This window comes from Bactrocera dorsalis, chromosome 3, assembly GCF_023373825.1.
Source record: "Bactrocera dorsalis isolate Fly_Bdor chromosome 3, ASM2337382v1, whole genome shotgun sequence".
Taxonomy (NCBI): domain Eukaryota; kingdom Metazoa; phylum Arthropoda; class Insecta; order Diptera; family Tephritidae; genus Bactrocera; species Bactrocera dorsalis.
This window is the reverse complement of record NC_064305.1, coordinates 38,686,835-38,707,403: the sequence shown is the minus strand read 5'-3', so window position 1 is coordinate 38,707,403 and position 20,569 is coordinate 38,686,835. Positions and strand designations below refer to the sequence as shown.

Here is a 20,569-nt window from a genome sequence, read left to right as displayed (position 1 = left end):
CAACACACCTAATTAATCGAAAAAAGTGTCAACATAACTTTGATTTTTGACCTGCTTTGACGTGCTTCGGTCGATTGATCGTCTGTTTCCGGGTCGTAAGCATAGGTTCAAGACTCATCGCCAGTAATAATACGTTGCATAACATTATGGTGGTCGGAAAATATTTTTTCACAGACTTTAACGCGACGCTGTTTTTCGAAAGAAATTAGTGATTTCGGAACCAATTGTGATTTAACTTTTCTTAGGCCCAAATGATGACTCAAAATGGGTTTCAAAAAAATTAATCAGCGTATATATTCTGAGGTTTAGGCGGTAGCTCTATCCTAACTACTTGATTCAATATTAAATGTAATAGTTCAATAAATATCCCAATAACAATTCCTTCTATTTCTCTCCCAAATTTAGGGACATCGAGATCGGTAATTTCAATTAACCTTTAAGAGGTAAACAGAAATTGTCCCTTTCACTCTCTCTCTCACTCCGTCCGTCTGTTTCACATGTGCTGCCTAAGTCAAGTTAATATTTAAATAGACATAGTACCCTCTGCACGGAAATCTTCAATTTTTACAATTCACTAACCTTTCGTACTTTTCAGGCTACATCCTCCGCCAATCGCCCATCAGCGAATAGCTTATCTGGCTCGTTTCAACGACCTTTCGGCAGTAGCGGCTTCGTGCCCAGTTCTAATCGTAATCGTCCAGTCGCCGCAGCTTCTAGCGGCTCGAACTACAATACCGATTTATCACCAAATTCAAGCCAGTCCGCATTCTCGCAACCATCTTTCAAAAACACGCGCAATCGTTTCCAACCTAGTAACGCTAATTCGGCTGCTGCCTCAGCCAGCACGGAATCGCCAGCGTCTAGCACGAAACGATACAACCGCTTCGGTGCAAGTCGTTCGCAGAATACACTAAAAGCACAACAACAACCGACTCCTTATAATACACCTGAAACCTCATCACAACGTCCCACATTTGGACGGGTTACTGGCAATAAGTCGACCAGTTTTCAACCGAGACGACCAGTTTTCATTAGCCGAGAGATTAACGAACCCGTAAATGTGGCGAAAGTGCAGAGACCGTTCTCTGCCGGACGTGTCAAGTTGCCCGTCAAAGAGGCTCTCTTCAAGCAATCCACGACAGCTTCTGTGAAAACGACATCAGCCATTACACCCACCAGTGATAGCGAGGAATATTACGAGGATGAAAGTGGTAGCCAAGCGGATATGAGCTCCACAAAAGAAACAAGTCTGGAAAAGTTGGAACTGCATGAAGCCGAAGAGACAACGGTCTCAGTTATAACAACTGCAGATACAACACAGTCCACAATAAGCGCTGAGGGCGAAGAGACAACAGCTCTGCCGTTAGATGATGACAAATCAGAAGCGACCGTTGAGCAAGTGAATGAGGAAAACACGAGTAATGAATCAAATTACGAATCAATAGATGTCACCACACATCGTAGCTCGGAGTACGAGTATGAATATGCGGATGAAGAAGAATCCACAGAGGCTACTGTAAAGGAAATTAAACCAAAACAGTCTTCGACTACTTCAGCGAGTGAAATCACCACTACAATCCCTACCACAGTAGAAGTATCAGCGATCACTACAGAGCAGCCTCAGACAATCTTAAGCAATCGGGAAGTTGAAGAGTCATTAGAGATACTAACGACTGCAAATCACGACACAACTACCGCTATGCCTGCAAATCATAAAACGACTGAATCTGAACACTCGGAAGATAACGAAGACGCAAACTATGAAGGTAGCGCTGAATACGATGAAGACGAGTACGAAGAAGAAGATGAAGAATTTGAGGAAACGGAAGATGTAAGTCAAGAACCAGTAAATAATAAGGACATTATCGATCGCGAGGTCATATCAGTAGTGACTACCAAAAGCGTGGTGAATGGCTCAACCGCCTACCCCACACCGGTTACACAACGTACAACAACTGTTTCCAGTGAGGAAGAAGCCATCTTTATGGAAAATAAAGTACAACCGGCTAAAATGGATAAAGTGGAAGCAGCCGAAGTTGAAGTTGCCGAAAAGGGCGCCGACAATTCTACAACCAATGATGATTCTATGAGTAATACAACCGAGAGTTATGTTGTAATCGCCTCCATACAAACAAGCCGTAGTATAAATGGTGCACGATTCCTACCTTTCCCCGCTATTGAGCAAGAGGAAACCAAGCAGACCCTCTCCGAGCTGGAACGCAAAATTCATGCACAAAAGACAGCGTCGAAGAAAACTCATAAAGACATGGAAACAGACGAAGTCTCAGAAAGTGGTGAGGAATTAATGGCGAATGTAACGGAGAAGTCCAGCACGAATGTTGCGATCTCTTCAACTGAAAGCATTATCGATAAATTAGATCGTGTGCAATCGGAACTGTCTAGTGGTCTACTCTCTGGAAAATATCCCATTATTACCGAAATGGATGTGTCGACAAAGGCCACCACTACTACCTCAGGTTCGAAATTCGTACCAAATATACGTAAGTTCCAGCCAAAGACTACCGCCGCCTCAAAAGTGAAGGTGCATCATTTCGATGAGAGTGAAATGGATGAGTTGGCTGGCTTATTGCCAGTAGGTTTCAAACCACGTCCATCGTATAAGAATCGTAAGATTACTACTACAACGTCTGCTGCACCAGAGGTGGTAGAACCTGAAGGGAAAAAACCAACTCGTAACTCCACAATTGGTCGCTCATTTAAGAATAATGCTGTAATTGTACAGGACGTCGCCCTTGCAGGTCTTTTACCTAAAGGATATAAGCCACCAACCACAACAGAAGCCACTACCAAAGCCGATATCACAGATCTCTTCAGTAAAATTAAGTTCGACGATAGTCTAGAAAAGTTACTGCCGAAGGACTATAAAGAGAAAGCAGTCACGACAGCCAAACCGGCTGTAACGCTTGTGGATGATATCTCCAAGTTCTTACCACCGGGTTACAAATTATCTTCCACTACCACAGCACCAACTAAGAAATCTGCTGTTGCCGTACTAGACGATATCAGCAAGCTTTTACCACCTGGTTACAAATCACCTTCTAAATCCTACGATGAAACTGATGAATTAGCCGGTGGTATTATACCGTTGAAGGCTAACGACATATCCAAACTTCTACCACCGGGTTATAAACTCAATGAGACAAGTACTAAGGACATTTTACCAGTTCCCGAGAGCATCGACATTTCACAGTTATTACCGAAAGACTACAAACCTAACGCAACCACTGAGAAACCCGTAGAAACAGTCGAAGTAAAAACCTTCAAGGATTCTATGACAGCAATGAAAGCTGCTTCAACTACTGAAGCAAGCTCCTCCGCAGCACCTGAAGGGGTCGACAGCACTACTGCTGCTTCTGGTTTCAAGGTAGTCTTTCCAAAAGGCGTACACAAACGAATAGGCGCGCAACGTTTGACCACACCGCGTACAACTGGTGGCGATAATGCCAGCGAAGTGGGCAACTCACCAGCAGTGGTCATAAAGAAAGGACCGCCTACACGTGCAACTACCGAGTTCACGGGTTGGCCCACACCATCCACAACACCCATATCTATCGAGAAATTGCTGGAACAAAGCAGAACGGTGAGTATTAACTTTGAGGATCTACTTTCGTCCAGCAGCACCAGTACTACAACGACGACAACCACAACAACAACGACCACAACTCCACGACCTACAAAACCCGGACACTGCACGTCCGATTGTGACCTCGCAGCAACGATAAAGATTATAGATGGGCTTGCATGGAAGCCGGAACTACTAGATCACAATACAGTCGAGTGGAAGAATCTAGCGCATGAAGTGGAGGCAGAGGTAAGTTTTCCGAACATTATTGATCAGAATTATGTGTATTTAATTTGCATTTCACTTGCAGCTTAACGAGGTCTACTCGAAGGCGCCGCAATTGTCTCGCTGGTACAAAAAAGTACGCATTGACAGCTTTAGCCAGGGCAGCGTGCTTGTGGATTACTATGTAGAACTTGCAAACATCACCGAAGATGTAAACACTTTAGAGATCAAAAAACTCTTCCACGATGCTTTGACTCACCCGCCACCAGAGATGATTTTGGCACACAAACCCGTTACGGAAAACGAAACCGACAATGAGGATGAGAGCGGTAACAATAATGCGCAATATCGCGAAGGGAAGGAGGAAAAACTAATCAAGGAGACATTCTTAATGGGAAAATATGTTATAGATCCATCGGCCACAGACTTTAGTGGTGAGTGATGATGAGACTGAGACCGTCATTTCCATATATGAGTATTTAATTTTATTTCTCTTTTCAGTGATACCCAAGTCCCTCTCACCTATGGTTGAGTTTGCCGAAGAAGATCAACTGATACCTCAATGGGCGATTGTGATAATTGTGATAGGTGTGGGCTCATTGATCTTCGTTATAATTTTTGGTGTGACTGTGGTGAGTATTTTATAATAGGTGATACTTTTTTTGGTTGTGGTGTTTAATGATGTTTTACTTCCATAGCTACTTAACCGGCAAAAGCGCTCCAAAAAGACACCCATACCACTAACCAACGATATGTTGAATGAGTTGAAGATCAATCACATGGGTGGTGCGGATAATTATGGCGTCGATGATTTCTATAACATAGATGATGCTTGGAACGACACTAAGCAACCGATTAAACCAAAGGTAAGTTAAACCAACAATACTCCGAAATTCCTCGAAGAAAACTTTGAACCGACCAACATGATATCTTTCTTATATTTTCGCCTCTCGTCAGTAAATGGAGAATTAACGTTTGTATTTCTGATACAGAAACGACCTTCATAAAATAAATCAATTACAAAGGGATTGTTAAAACTTGTAAAACCCATAATTTGTTAAATGGTTTTGAGAAACTCACAAGGAATGAAACTCGGTTAAATATCTATAAAGTTTCATCAAAAGTCTCATCCGCTCATCGAAACAAAGACGATTTGTTAAAGAATGTAGTTGCCTGAGTTTCTTTTCGCATAATTAGAAGTTCAAGCGCAAATAAAGTGGATTTGCTTAATTGTAGACAGTAGTATCGTATTCCTTAAGTACTTAATTTGAAATGCAATGCAATGGAAACAGGCTTCTTTAATGATTTAATGATTCGTCTTCATTAATGATTGCGAAACCTGTTAGTTTTAAAATATCACCTACGAGGTATGACAATTAAGTAGTGAGACTGATTCCATAAAAACCGTATATTTGAAAATTATTCTACAACTCTGCCATCCCCTTCAAAGTAGTCCCCTTGGGCAGCTATACAGCGATTCCAGGGCGTTTTCCGTGCTTCGTAACATTTCTGGAACGCTTCGACTGAGATGTCCGCGAGTACCCTCGTCACGGCCGCCTGGATGTCCGTAATCGACTCAAAATGGGTTCCTTTGACCACCGATTTTGTTTTAGGAAACAAAAAAAGTCACAGGGTGACATGTCGGGCGAATAAGACGGCTGTTGCAACACGGCGATCCCTTTAGAGGCCAAATACTGGGACACGCTGAGGGCGGTGTGGCACGGCGCGTTCTCGAGATGAAGGATCCAGTTACGAGCGATGTCTGGGCGCACCCTGTTGACTCGTTTTCGCAATCTTTCGAGAACTTGGCAGTAGTAGACTTAGAATTAGAATTAGAATAGTTAATTGAGGTAATGCACCGCAACCTAGGGTCTATTGTGTCCTCTCCTATATCACATGACCTCACAGAGCCCCAGCAGCCTGAACAGTTCCAGCAGTTTGCCGGGCTCAAGCGAGGTGATGTGATCCCTGCTGATATAGACAGAATCCAGAGCCTTAAGCCTTCTCCCACAGATTGCTGTGCAATCCAGGATCAGGTGTGTTCTCATTTCCTTCTACTCCCTTGTGCCCTGGTACCCAGATTAGGTGTACCCGATTGCACAAAGACAGGCCGTTTAGCCTTTCTATACATTCCTCGACTAAAAGCGATTTGGTCTCGTATGATAGGATCGCTTTTAGTGCCGCTTGACTATCACTAAGAATAGCTATGCGCTGGTTGCGATAGTTGCGGCTGAGGTTGACTTCCGCGCACTGACTGATGGCAAAAACTTCAGCCTGGAAGATGTTTGGGAAGCAGCCCATAGGTATGGACAGCTCAGTACGCGATCCCGCAATACCTGCCCCAATACCTTCCGGTGTTTTTGAGCCATCAGTGTACCACTGAATGGTACTGTCTTCCAGCAGCTTTTCCAGCGTGGAATCATTCCACTCCATCTTGCTGCCTAGAGTTACTATGAAGTTCTTCTTGAGATTTATTTTCTTTGTTGTGCCATCTCGTGGGAGTAGGGCCAGCGGTGTTCTTTCCGCTAGGGCGTCCATCTGTTTAGAGGACATGATCTTCCCTCTTCCACAGCCTTCTGCTGACATTAGCAGCATGGTGTGCTTTGCTGCTAGCTTGATCACTTGATGAAGCGGTGTGAGCTCTAGTAAGACTTCTAGTGCCACCGTGGGGCATGTGCGCATTGCCCCCGAAGCACAGACACATGCTAGTCTTTGCAGCTTTGACAGTCTTCCTATCACCGAGGACTGCGCCGCTTTGGTGGCCCAGGCAACCGCTCCATAGGTGACGATAGGCCTTACTATCATGGTATACAGCCATCTAATGATGCTTGGCTTGCATCCCCATGATCTGCCGGCCAGGCGTCTACAAATCATAAGTGCTCTAGTTGCCTTGGATAGCGTTAGGTCCAAATGCCTACTCCATCTTAGCTGTGAGTCTAAGGTGAGGCCAAGGAATTTGACCTCCTTAGACATTTCCACCTCTGTGCCTCCGATTGTAAGGGATCTCAGGCCCGGAAGAGATCTCCGCTTAGTGAATGGGATCACGGTGGTCTTTGCTGGGTTGATGTTTAGCCCTATCGTGTTGCACCATCCTTTCGCCAAGTTTAGGCCCCTTTGAACAATTTCACAGAGAGTGTTCACAAATCTGCCTCTCGGCATTATGACGATGTCGTCCGCGTATCCTTGGCAGCGGATTCCATTGCTTGTAAGTAGCTCGAGTAGTTCGTCTACTATCAGGCAGCCCCTCGTGGTGCCAAGACGAATCTTACTTTCTCCCACTGTTGTTTCTGCTACCCTAGTGCGCAGAAGGGCTTCAATTCATCTGCATATCGGGAGGGTTACATTCCTTCTCTCGAGTGCCTTGATTACGCTGGTGTGAGACGCATTATCAAAGACACCCTCAATGTCTAGGAAGGCGCAAATCGCTACCTCGCCATTGACCAGCGAATCCTGCAGTTCAGACGTGAGTTGGTACAGAGCAGTATTTGTGGATCTTCCCGCTTTGTACGCGTGTGGTCTGGCATACAGGGGTGCGAACTTCAGCGCTTCCGATCTTATGTGGTTGTCTATTACCTTTTACATCCCCTTTAGAAAGAAGGAGGTCAGACTTATGGGCGGAATGACTTGGCTAACGAATAGTCTCTTCTTCCTATCTTGGGGACGAAAATTACTTTAGCAATTCTCCACGGCTCGGGGATATAAGACATCGCCAGTCTGTCTCTCATCAGCCCTAGCAAGTGTGGTTGGAGAATGTCCATACCTTGCTGCAAGAGGGCCGGGAAGACGCCGTCCACTCCCGGTGACTTGTAGCTCAAAACAGTAGAAGACTTAATTCACAGTTTTCTCCGGTGGAACGAATTCTTTGTGGACGATTCCACGACTATCAAAAAAGGTATAAATCATAATAACTGGTGTCCCACTCCGCCCCTCTTCTTCCACGCTTTCGCGCCCCGCCTTAAACTCTTTGTGCCATCGAACACCTGGGCACGACTAAAATCCCTATCACCATACACTCTTTAAATTTTAGCGTACGAATTTCAATCAGTCTCATTACTTAATTGTCAAACCTCGTATACCACTCGAATATAAATAAATTCGGTCAAGAAGAATACTGTAAAAATGCTGTAATTCCAAACTAATTCAGGAATATTTGATATGCTTACAAACGCGTCTGTTATAAATTGATACTCCCTACTTCTCTTTTTAACACCCTCTAGCGTTTCACGAATTCCCTGCACGGCAGCAACGGTTCTAATATCTACGACAGCTGGCGCTCCACACGTCACGGCGATTATTTGTATGATTCTCAAACTAATTACTCACAAAAGGGTGACTCTTTGCAACGTGCTCACCATCATAATAATCATCATCAGCATCATCATCACCACCAGCAGCAACAACATCAGCAACCACACCATCAACAACAACATACGATGTCACAGCATCAGCACCCATATCATCAGTATCCTGATGCCTTTGCGGATGCGCATCCAATGTACACGTACAACAACAATAGCGGTAGCAATAGCAATCATGCGAGTCGAGCGTCTCGTTATCAGCGAGACTACGATCCAGACTTTTAAGTGATACAAGCAGAAGTGTTGAAGGAGGTAAAGGTAAATCAATTATTAGTAGCGGAAATTTCAGAGAATTCATTATAGAAAGCTTATATGGTTTATGCTTAAAAATATAAACTCTTAAGTGAGGTTAGAAACGAAAAAGAAATTGACTTAATACATATCTCGTTTAGCTGCAGTTAAAATTTATAAATTCCAGCTGATTATATTTAATACCCACATATAAATGAAGAAATTACAAATGATATGCATAAAACGAAAAATACTCAAATCACAGACTAGCAGATTAATAATCTGTTACGTATGAAATCTAATTGTGTATGAAAATTATAGGAAATATATTTATTATTGTAAAAAACAGCACTCATTAAACGATGTTGTTATACCTAAACTATTTCTAATAAAAACGAAATATAACGAGTTTATTTAAACTGTTAAAATCCAAGAAATCCTAATGATTAGTCTTCCTGCGCGGCGAAATTTACCCCGCTTTAATGCTATTTCGCTTCTAAACATAAATTTCACGTGCCTTTTGAAAATTTTTAAGTAACTGCTTTTTAGAAAAATTATGAAAACAAAAAAAGCAAAAGCTAGAAACAAAAATTAAAACAAAATTATTGAAAATAATAAAACAAAAAAATTTTAAATGTGAAACATCGTCACCTTTAACACACTGTATATAGTGTTTAAAACGTTTCGATATATATTATACTTCATTATACTCGTTTATATGAACACTGCATTGTAAGCGGCCGACTCGAGTTAAAACGAGTTGAAATTAGTCACGATTAGTGTTAAATCACTTTTAGGAAACATAATAATATTGTCTAATTTAGTCTTGTACGAACAACAAAAAAATTAACAATATATTTTTTATAAATTAATGCGTAAGCAAAATTAAGTTAATATAATAATATATAATTTAACTCATGGTTTGTAATTATAATTATAATAAAAATATAACAACAAATATACATACATGGTATAAATACATATAAATTGGGCTTTTATTTGTTGAGGTTAAATAATTAAAAAAAGTTAAGATATTGAGGCATTTACTCGCGATAAAACTATTTGGGCCCCTAGTGAATGGTATACCATGATTTCAAACGCAAGAACTAATCCCGAAATAATGAATAATTCTGATTTCAAAAATTGGAAAACATTTTCTCAAACTATGTTTCCCACTTCAATTAAAATCTCTTTTCCAAAATTACGTTCTGCTTCGTTAGAAAAAAATAATCCTATCATGAAACTTAAGTACGGATATTTTGACGATTCCAAAATTGAAGAATACGATCTTAACTCCATTGTAAGATCAAGACGAAATAATTCTTTAATAGAAAATGGACCTCTACGCTTATATGATAATTTATTAAAAATTTCTTCAAAAAAATACAAAGATCGAAAAACACTATGTGATAAAAACACAATACCTACAAGATTTCACAGCGAATTTTTAAATTTGAAATACGATAAATTATTAAAGATGTTCTACCTGAAACTGATCAAGAAGACAATTAGTATTTTCTAGAAAGCCACTTATTTTTAAAACTATTCAATTAAAGTTTAAAAACTATTATTATTTATATAAGTTTGGAATTAAAATTAATTCTGTACTCTAAAGTATTTTTCATATTAATTTTATTTTTTATTGACACTAATGAATTTAAGGTTAATTTTTGTACACGAAAAAAATTGAAAAATTAAAAACAGAACAAAGTTTTTTTACTAATATCATTGGGCGTAACCGCCAAAACATAAATTAGTAGCTATCCAGCATGACAGCAAAAAAGACGTAAGCGACATTAATACCCGTTATCTTGGAAATATATGAAAAAAAATAAATACAATGTATAGTTAAGAAGTAGCAGTGCATACATACTCAATTCCACTGCACTACTTCTTCCTGAACCAAAGATTTAAAAAAAAAATCTTCCCCTGTATAATTTGTTTTTTGGCGCTTACGTCTTTTTCGCAGTTAGGGCTCGATATTTACGCATGTTTGTAGGCGAAGCTGCTACAGCGGCAAGGGGTGACAATCGGAGGCCATTACTTTACTTATGCCATAGAAATTCTATTGCTACGAATATGGAAATGACCAGTGATGCCACTGAAACATTTTTTTTTTGTAAACATACAAATTCAAAAAAGTAAGCAAACTGAAAAAAAGTAAGCAAACATTTTTTCAAGTTCACTTTAATTTATAATAACATTAACATTAACATTTTAAATAAGTAGGTAACTAAAAAAAATGTTTAAAAATAAAGTTACTTTTTCAAAAAGTAATAAATTCGGTTTACAGTTGCGGTCAAAATAATAGCAAAATTATTATATTTATTTATTTATTTTATAGAATTTTCATTTAAAACATAGTTCGATACATAACAGATACAAAATAAATACAAGTTTAAAGATTACATAAACTTTACCAAAAATAATCAAATTTCAAAAACCTCCAATAGAAATCACAAACTTTTTATTCAGAATTTTCAGAGATTTCGGGAATGCAATTTGGCTTAAAAAACTCAAAATTCTAAAACTTAACGGTAGTTTTCAGCGACTTTAAACTTGCACTTAATTGTACATACATTTTATGGGCATACTCAACAACTTTTTGAAAATTCTGAGTAAAAATTTTGTAATTTTTTTAAATTTTTTTTTAAATCTGATTATCTTTTGTAAAGTTTGTGTAATTTTTTAAACTTTCATATATTTTCAAAGATTTTCTTTTGCAGCAGACCAAACATAATTTGGCTTGCGACTAGGGCACAGTTCTTTGGCCAGCATTATGTTATTAATAGTTTTTAAGCTGAGTTTATTTCTCAATTTCGTTTTTATCAGATTTAATTCAGAAAATTGCCGTTCAGCAGCTGCTGAGCTGTGCGGCAATATTATTAAATTTTGTACCAAATTGGTCAAATCCTTAAAACAATGTTCGCCCATTCCATCTTTATGGTATGAAACTTGTTCCCAAAAATCTTCAATATCCATATCCCTTTTCAAATCGAGTTTGGAAAATCTTAATATTTTCCATTACTGTACAATTACGTCCTCATCAAATTCAAATAAATTGGAAAATTGATACAACAAGGGCCCAATTTGTGTTTGATGATCAGATAAAACTCTGCTGGACGTAATAATCGATTTTCTCGAAAAATCGAACCTTTTTTTAATTTGCTGCAACAGCTCCACATAAAAATTTAAAATGCTATTTTTTATTCTAACTGTATCAGAAAAGGATAGTTTATTTTTTTGCAAATGTTGTTCTGCCTTGGATCCAATGCATATTTCTTCTATTGGTAAATAGTTTTCTTTTTCGTGGATATTAATATTTTCTAATGATTCCAAACCGCTTACATATTCAATTTTCATGAAATTGCTTAATAATAATTTGAAAGTCGTGTCCAGATGGGAATATAAATAAGGCAAGCGAACTTTTTCTGATTGAAATTCCCTGTTGAGATCATTTATGATTTTGAGGATATATGATAAAAAAAAGTAGGTTTTGATTTCAGGATCATTCATTTGCACTGCCATCTCATTGGCTTTGGTTCCACTTACTTCCAACACAGAGTCTAAAAAATATAACTGTAATGGATTCCACTGTTCTATTATTCTGTTTATGACTGCTTCCAGTTAAAGCCATCTGGTCATGGAAATACCCAATATTTTATGTGGCTGCACCGAACAATAATCTTGAAAATCTTTAAATTCTTCAATTCTTTTTGGACTGTGTGTAAATATTACGGCAAAGTTGTTCAATTTGACCAGGCAGTTTTTTACACGCGTAAGCGGAACATAAATGTAGTGAATGGCAAGAACATTTTAAATAAAACAAATTAACATCGTTTCTAAACTTTCCTGCTAATCCATTTACCTCTGAAGCCATTACATTTGCGCCATCGGTGGCGAGACCTATGATGTTCTCTAATGGAACGCCCTGTTCGTTGAAAAATTCTTTAATACTTGAATATATACTTGTTGCATCTGCATTTACTACGCTGATTAAACCCAAAAATTTGTCGCTTACGCTTTTTGTCAAATGGTCAAAATATCTCGCAATTAAGACTAACGATTTCTTCGTTGATACGTCGGTAGTTTCATCAACAATGAGCGAACACTTTATTTGTTTTAATTGATCCACAATTTTATCCCTTGCTTATTACCTAAATAAATAAATAAATATTTTCTTGTGCAAAGAGGAAGAAAATGTGTATATATATTACCTAAAATTTCCGCTACATTTGCTAACTTGGTTCTTGCCATTTGAAGAGCAGCTGCAATTTTTGAGTCCGGGCAGCATTTTTTAATAAGAGACGGCAAAGAATCCATCAACAGAAATGGCAAATTATGACATATCAAAAACATGACCAATGTCAGTTCAGCTTGACGCACTTGCTGGGAAAGTTGCTGCTTTTCCACATTCATGCATGATTCGATGTTCAATTGATCTTTTTTACGCTCAACATTTTGCAAGTGGCAGGATAAATTAGAATGCTTGTTTAAGTACGTCACATTATTTGCAATTTTCTTTTCGCAGGCTATACAAAAGCTGGACGCATCGTTGTCTTGCAGCCAAGGAAATTTCCTTAGCCAAGATGAACAAAACTTTCGTTTAGTTTTTTTTTTGCTGTGCTTCATGAGTGTCGCTATCAAGTATGAAAAAAATAAGCGTTTAGAATATAATAATGTTTCCAAAGAACTAACCTGCTTTCACTATCAGATAATGGGACAATTATTTCCGATGGCTCTGACGGGTTGTTTTTGTAATCAAATACCTATTAAAGCATAATTGATAAATAAATTAAAACTATGAATTACACTTTTACTCACCTATCCATAAATGCTACTTTATTAATTACAGCAGCACAGTATACAAAAGTAAAAAATTTACATTGCCGCCACTTGCATCAATAACGGGATTATAGCTACTTTCTTCAAATCTTATACTATGTTCAGACCGACACTTAATCACACGATTTCGGCTGTTGAATAGATTATCCCACTAATCTTAAAAATTTATCAAGATTTCGCCATACAAAAATGACAGTTCCAAATCACTTCATTGAAATGATTTGAAACTGATCCTCGCAAAATCTCTCTGTGCGACTCTAATTTTGCGCCATCTATTTGTCAACATTGGAAATCTGTTACATTATCACAGCTGATTTAGACACTAAAAAGGAGAAAAAATGTAAACAAACAAATTTTTTTAAAGCAATGAATCTAATTTCACCTGAAAATCGACTTAACAAATGAAAAAATGCATCCACTATTTCTATTATATGGAAAATATTTGAAAAAAGACGGCTTTTATTTCAAAATACTATATGACAATGTTTTGATAAATATTAAGCGATGTGACTTCAATGACAATGACAATAACAGCTGTTTTTTGATCTTTCTAACGGCAGTGAGAACACTGTTGGGTTATGAAATGCTTAAATGTAATCTAATCTTCGAAATTTTCGGTCTGAACATAATATTAGCACAGTATACAAACGTCAAAAGTGAACAGTGCTGCCACTTGCATCAATAACATGACTATGAAATGTACCCTGCAAAACGGGTAGTTGTTAGCAAACGTGTAAACGAGTTGTTATTGTTCACTTTTGCATTCGTTAAAATATTTGTTACTTTTCTTCAGAGAGTGGGAAAAAAGTAACACATAGCTATTTGATGTTCAATGGTTATCTCGCTCTAACCAATGGCAAATATCGCATGCTGCCTTGTTCTAACAGAATACACACATTTGTTAGCAAATCTCTTCACAGTATGTTACGGGTAACAAATTATTTTGTTAGCGCATAGCTTACCTATGTGTTATGGATAACAAAAAGTATTTGTTACCCGAATATCTGTTAGTGTTATTATTTTGGTTATCAGTTTGTTACCTTTAACATATAAGCATGTTAGGAAGAACAAGCAGTAACAAGATTATCTGTTACCCATTTGTTTCTTCTAGCAAATTCAATTCTTTTAAATAAAACTCAGTTTTTTTTATTATTTCGCTTTATTTAATAATAAAATCATATTTACTTAAACATAAGATTAAGTTTACTTCAGTATAAAAGTTATTAGTTAAAAAAGCATATTTGTAAAACTAAATTTAGAGACTTCAACTTAGAACTAATATATACAACTTAGAACTAATATTTACAACTTAATACTAATATGTCAAACTTAAAACTAATATTTACAACTTAAAACTAATATCCATTTTCATTTGTGAATGTTTGTCCCCGAAGCACCCGTGCTCTTCCGATGACATAGGCAATTTCGACTCGAGCTACAAGTAATGCTCATCCTCCAAGTCACCGGTGATGCGGCATCTTCTGGCATCTAGAAAATTAATATATAAAAATTAACTTCTGTTTTTAATTGGTAATGTAATACTGCGTTACTTACTTTGTTTGTTAGGGACTTTTAAATTGCAGTGAGACGGCTCTTAATGGCATCCAGCTTTTGGGTTATATCTGAAAAACATAAATATATTTTTTTGAACACATGTATAGTAAAAAAAGAAAATTAAATAAGACAATAAATACACATTTAGGGTATTGATACTTGGTTACAAAATATTCAATCTTTTTATTTACATAAATGGTTGAAACAAACACAGCAACGAGACAAAATTAAATAATTTCAGTTAAATGAATATGTAGGTAAATGTTCACTATAAAATATTCACTTATATTGATATCTTTTATTAATATTTACTTATATTGATGTTAACTTTTGATGATATTCATGATTTTGTATGCCTGCAATACAACGAACAACGAACAAAATTTGAACTCGTCATTGCGCAATCTTTGTTTTTATCATTCTTGAAACTGCGCTTTTCGTTTTCTTCTTCTTGAAAAATTGAGTATTCGTCTCTCCTATTCTAGCTAGTTAACATTACAATATGTTTAGAATGTCGTTAGTTGTTCTCTATCTTACTTACGTATTCTCCCATGCAATTGAAAATCGCAAGTAACAGTGTTAGTGAACAGCTGAAAATGTTTCAATGTGTTTGTGCAATCTGTTACCTCCGTCTTGCAGGGTATAAGTGCTTAACAGTGCTGAACAGTGCTGAACAGTGCTATCACTTATTTAAATTTATTTGAAATACTTAAAATCAATAAATAATACACTTCAATTTAAAAGATCTAAAGAAAAAAGTAAGCAAAATAGGGGAAAAGTGCACAAATTAACATTAAGAAAAAAAGTAAGCACTTTTGCTTACAAGGTTGCGCAACTTGCATTTAACGCAACCTTTTCCGGTGTCGTATAAGAAGTATAACTTTAAAAATTATTTGTTGATCCAGTTTTTAAAGGATTTGAGGATTTTTAAATGTATCCCAATATTTTGACAAATAATTCGAATATGGATAATAAATGAATAATTTCTTAGAATAAAATTATTGGATCTACACAGAGCCAATAACGTCACCCGTCACCTATAATCAAAAAGATTGACTTCTAAAAAAGCTTTTCGGGCGAGAAGAGCTAGGGGGGAAAAAATTGAAGAAAATTTTACTAGAAAGTCTTCTTCATTTTAGCTTAAATTTCTTTTAAAATCTCTTGAAAAGAAAACCGGCTGAAAATAAAAAGATAACTTCTTATTTATTAATTTGTTTTTGTAATTTTGTCAAAAAATTCAATTGTAAGAAGAAATCTACTTGTTTTTATGTGAAAACTATTAAAGGGCAAATCCATAAGGACATCCACTTATTTTTACTAGAACCTTATTAAAGAAAAAAAATTAAGAAAAACCTTTTATTTTTAAAAGAGTTCTTATTAATTTAAAATTTGCTATTAACGTCTCAAAATGCGTACATACATACATATTAATGTTTGTATATTGCATCAGCTAACTTAGAAAAAATTTACTTGGCGACAGTGATATTCTTTTTATCCCGTTGCTTTTTTGTGAAGTTGTGAAGTGCCACGTTTCAGTTGCTCTTGTGTTATATTGCTTGCTAGTTGTGTTGTAAAAATTATTATATTATATTCAAAATTTGCGATATTTATGGTGAACCAAGCCAAGGCAACGATGAATTCTTGGAATTATTAAAGCCTTGGGGCTTGCTAAACGAAATAATTGATACCCTGATTGAACGGGGGGTTAACTCCTTTATCATTCTTGAGAAAATACAAATTGACGACGTTGACGCTTTTTTCGATAGATGTGACGCAAAATATTTCGGAGAACGCATAAAATTTAATGCCGGTTTGAGGGAGTGGCGAACAAAAAAGGTAAGATGATTCTATTATTTTTAAATTATAAATTCAGTTTATAGAGCGGTATGCACAACACAAGTAATCGCTCAAGAAAAAACTTTAATTTTGCTCTAAAAGCCAAATTTGAAGTAATTTCAATTTTAAAGTTAGTATGTGGATTCTGTTTTTAAGGGTATTCCATTTATTTGTGACCAGGAGACACAAACTGCAAACACCGAAGTCTTAGATTGGCTGAAAAAAATATCCAGTGATTTGTCTTCCGTCAAATCAGGAGAATGTAGTACACTACCTTGTTCGCCTCAAACGAAGAATTTCAATCTACGCGAAAAAACGTCAAAAAAACGTTTTAAAAACGTCAGTAAAGGGACTACTTGCTTTAAGTTATCAAGAAAGGCATGGCTACTTGGACAGTAGAAACCAAAAAAATGTAACACATTGCATCGTTGACAACTATTTTGGTTTAGGACGCAAAATGCAATACTCAGATATGAGGGAATGGGCGAATGAAATTGTTGCGGTATTTCCTAAAGAAAAGAAGGTAATTGCACGAATTCGATTACAAGTACTAAACACAAAAATTTTTTGTTACTCTTATATATAAGGAATTTTACTTTTTGGAAAGAAAAATGGGAAAAAAGAATCCGAGTGGTAAATTGTTCTCGCGTTGGGCTAATGTCATGAAGTTGGAAAACAAAGCCAATTCTGTTACCCAGGAAGCTCATGAAGATGTTTTTGAAGGTATGCAATACTTTGTACTCCTACTTTATAAAATAATTTGTTGTTTTAACAATATTTAATTTAACTTCTTGCACTGCAGATAACGTTTTGGAAAAAAAGTGTTGGTTGGCACATAACTGCACACCTTGGGAAAAAGTTAAAAAGTTTTGGGTAGATACATGCACGTTTAGAAATAAATGTAAGCGATCAAATTTAACAGGTTGATATTGATTTTAATGCCATACATTCAGATATTGGAAACGAGCTGTTCTTAAAACTAGACAAGTTTTATAAAGTTATCCTTCCTATCTTAAATGCGGAAGTAAAAGATCAAGCCAGTCGAGAATTACTACTTTCGAAAAATTTTATCAAATGGTAAGAAAACATGAAAACTATACAATATTAAAATATCCATATATTGAATTCATTTATAATTTCAGATTCTAAATATAGCATTGTGTTGTTACTGTTCCATGCGGTAACACTAGCAACTACACCAAATGATATATTACCAAAGATTTCGTCCAAAATTGAGCAATACGCGATTATAAAACAGCAATTGCAGCCTCACATCATTGCAGTAGGTGAGGACTATACAAGTATATCAGAATTCTTTATATTTTGCGACGGGCTTAAGTGGAAGCGCCTCACTTTAATGAAATGCGTCGACTGTATTATTAAGTTAAGTTATGTATTCCAAATTGAATATTCCCATAATAGCAAGCAAGTTTGGGTATTTTTAGAACAATACTTTTTTGGGCTTAAATCTGAAGATTTTCCTTCAGTTTCAAATTTACTCAGCAAGTTAGATAACTAATTTTTTATTTTCTTTCTTTTTTTTTTAATTGTTCAAAACGTCCAAATTGCCTTGCTATTTATGTAACAAACCCCACTTAACTTCATGTTTACTTATAAATCATTTACAGGAAGATCATGGGCTTCAGTCCATAGCAAAATATGTTTGCGATGAGGAGAATTGCAATCAAATATTTCACAATGTGTATAGGTTCCGAAAACACTTAGAAAAGCATAAAACTGTGAGTTTTTCCTCGGTAAATAATGATTTATGTCAATCTTTAGTTTCACAACAGCCACTTACACAATTACAGTATCGTGATGAGTATCCACTTCCATGGCTTGCAAACCACAAGCATTCAGTCCTTGAATTTACTCTTGAACTGCACAATCATCCACATTTTTCGAGAAAAGACACTAGAACGTCTTCGAAACGAAATTGAAAAATCAAAAAATATTGGTAAAAATACCTTTAATTTTCTATTAGAGTTATAAGAATTATAAGTTTTTCAATTATTTATGTTATAAAAATTACAAGGAAATATGTAAAGTTAATTTTAATTATATATACATACATTCATACATACATAAGTATTTAAACTAGCTATAGTTATGCTAATGCTAATAATTAATAAATAAAAAAAAAACAGTTTAAAAAAAAACTCGTGTTATATTTATTTTCAGAAAGTATTAATTTCAATTTAGGGGAAAATAATATCAAATTGATAAGATCATCGGCTTGTTAAAATTAAGATGATGTTCCAATAATAATTAAGATTCCCATCTAATTTATGTTAAGGAGAGTTAGTTTACAGGATATCTACTTGATTTTATTAAGAAGCGTTTCCTCTTAATTCTAAGGGTCACCTCCTTAATTATATTGAAAAGGTTTTCACCTTAGTTTTGTAGGTTATCTATTACATTTCAGTGAAAAGGATTTCATCTAAATTCTACGCGTCATCTTCTAAATCATATTGAAAAGGTATTCACCTCAGTTTAACGTTTTATCTTCAAATTTTTATTAAAAGGAGATATCCAATAATAATAAGATGGGCATCTTATTGGAGAGAAATTGAAGAGAAATCTTCTTAACTTTGTTCTAATTTACAGCATTTTAGCGGGCCATTTCGCTCTGTGTACAGTTGTGTTCATGGAAATAATAGTGCCGAAGGGCTCTAACTATACAACACAAAATTCAAATTAAAAATACAAACTATGAATTTTACATCTCTAAAAAGTAATTTCTGTATATTTCTATGTACTTAAATACACAGTTTCTCATCCGAGGCTGGTTGTTGCTATTCGCTGGGGTTGTTTTTTTACGTGGCGGGTCCCAAACCCAGCATACAACCCTGGGGAGGGTTAGTTCGCCTTTTCACTTTAGCTCGCCTTCAAACGGATGTTCTTAGACCACCTAGAGGATACTTGGTCTAAGACCGGAAGTCGTGAGCTGCTTGAACCATATGTAAAAGAATCGTTTCTGGCCACTCCCAAGTGAATGGCGATCAGAGAACTTTCCTCACTTGCGTGAACTTCTACATATGACTCCATCCATCATAAATCAACAACCGACCAGATATTCACCTTGCGCCAAATCTTGGAAAAGACCCGTGAAAGGAGAATCGACACACATCACCTCTTCGTCGATTTTAAAGCTGCTTTCGACAGTACGAAAAGGAGCTGCCTTTATGCCGCAATGTCTGAATTTGGTATCCCCGCAAAACTAATACGGCTGTGTAAACTGACATTGAGCGGGACCAAAAGCTCCGTCAGGATCGGGAAGGACCTCTCCGAGCCGTTCGATACCAAACGAGGTTTCAGACAAGGCGACTCCCTATCGTGCGATTTCTTCAATCTGCTGCTGGAGAAAATAGTTCGAGCTGCAGAACTTAATCGAGCAGGTACAATCTTTTATAAGAGTGTACAGCTGCTGGCGTATGCCGATGATATTGATATCATCGGTCTCAACACCCGCGCCGTTAGTTCTGCTTTCTCCAGACTGAACAAGGAAGCAACGCAAATGGGTCTGGCAGTGAACGAGGGCAAGACGAAATATCTCCTGTCATCAAACAAACAGTCGTCGCACTCGCGACTTGGCACTCACGTCACTGTTGACAGTCATAACTTTGAAGTTGTAGATAATTTCGTCTATCTTGGAACCAGCGTAAACACCACCAACAATGTCAGCTTTGAAATCCAACGCAGGATAACTCTTGCCAACAGGTGCTACTTCGGACTGAGTAGGCAATTGAGAAGCAAAGTCCTCTCTCGACAGACAAAAACCAAACTCTATAAGTCACTCATAATTCCCGTCCTGCTATATGGTGCAGAGGCCTGGACGATGTCAACAACAGATGAGTCGACGTTGCGAGTTTTCGAGAGAAAAGTTCTGCGAAAGATTTATGGTCCTTTGCGCGTTGGCCACGGCGAATATCGCATT

At 36.7% G+C, this 20,569-nt stretch overlaps 1 protein-coding gene, 1 long non-coding RNA gene and 1 pseudogene across 10 annotated transcripts in view; 1 reads left to right on the top strand and 2 right to left on the bottom strand.

Annotated features, from left to right (window-relative positions):
- The window catches only part of LOC105233013 (mucin-22), a 107,692-nt gene extending 97,806 nt beyond the window's left edge, over nt 1–9,886 (top strand). For 8 of the 9 annotated variants that reach the window (XM_029553299.2, XM_029553300.2, XM_029553298.2 and 5 more), the window contains exons 5-9: nt 596–3,832; nt 3,894–4,242; nt 4,310–4,440; nt 4,507–4,674; nt 8,026–9,883. In XM_029553299.2, coding sequence (XP_029409159.2) covers nt 596–3,832; nt 3,894–4,242; nt 4,310–4,440; nt 4,507–4,674; nt 8,026–8,391 — 4,251 coding nt within the window. In that variant the 3' untranslated portion in view covers nt 8,392–9,883. Of the gene's footprint in view, nt 1–595; nt 3,833–3,893; nt 4,243–4,309; nt 4,441–4,506; nt 4,675–8,025 lie in introns of all 9 variants that reach the window. The other variant, XM_049452075.1, reaches the window with a different exon arrangement.
- A 1,920-nt stretch (nt 9,887–11,806) lies between these two features.
- Nucleotides 11,807–12,816, bottom strand: LOC125777576 (uncharacterized; annotated as a pseudogene).
- Nucleotides 12,817–13,899: 1,083 nt separating this feature from the next.
- On the bottom strand, nt 13,900–15,768 carry LOC125777410 (uncharacterized). Its single transcript, XR_007422291.1, has 3 exons — nt 15,109–15,768; nt 14,797–14,864; nt 13,900–14,730 (listed from the first exon to the last, which is right to left on the bottom strand). It is a non-coding gene; the product is annotated as an uncharacterized LOC125777410 (long non-coding RNA).
- Between the last annotated feature and the right edge of the window lie 4,801 nt (nt 15,769–20,569).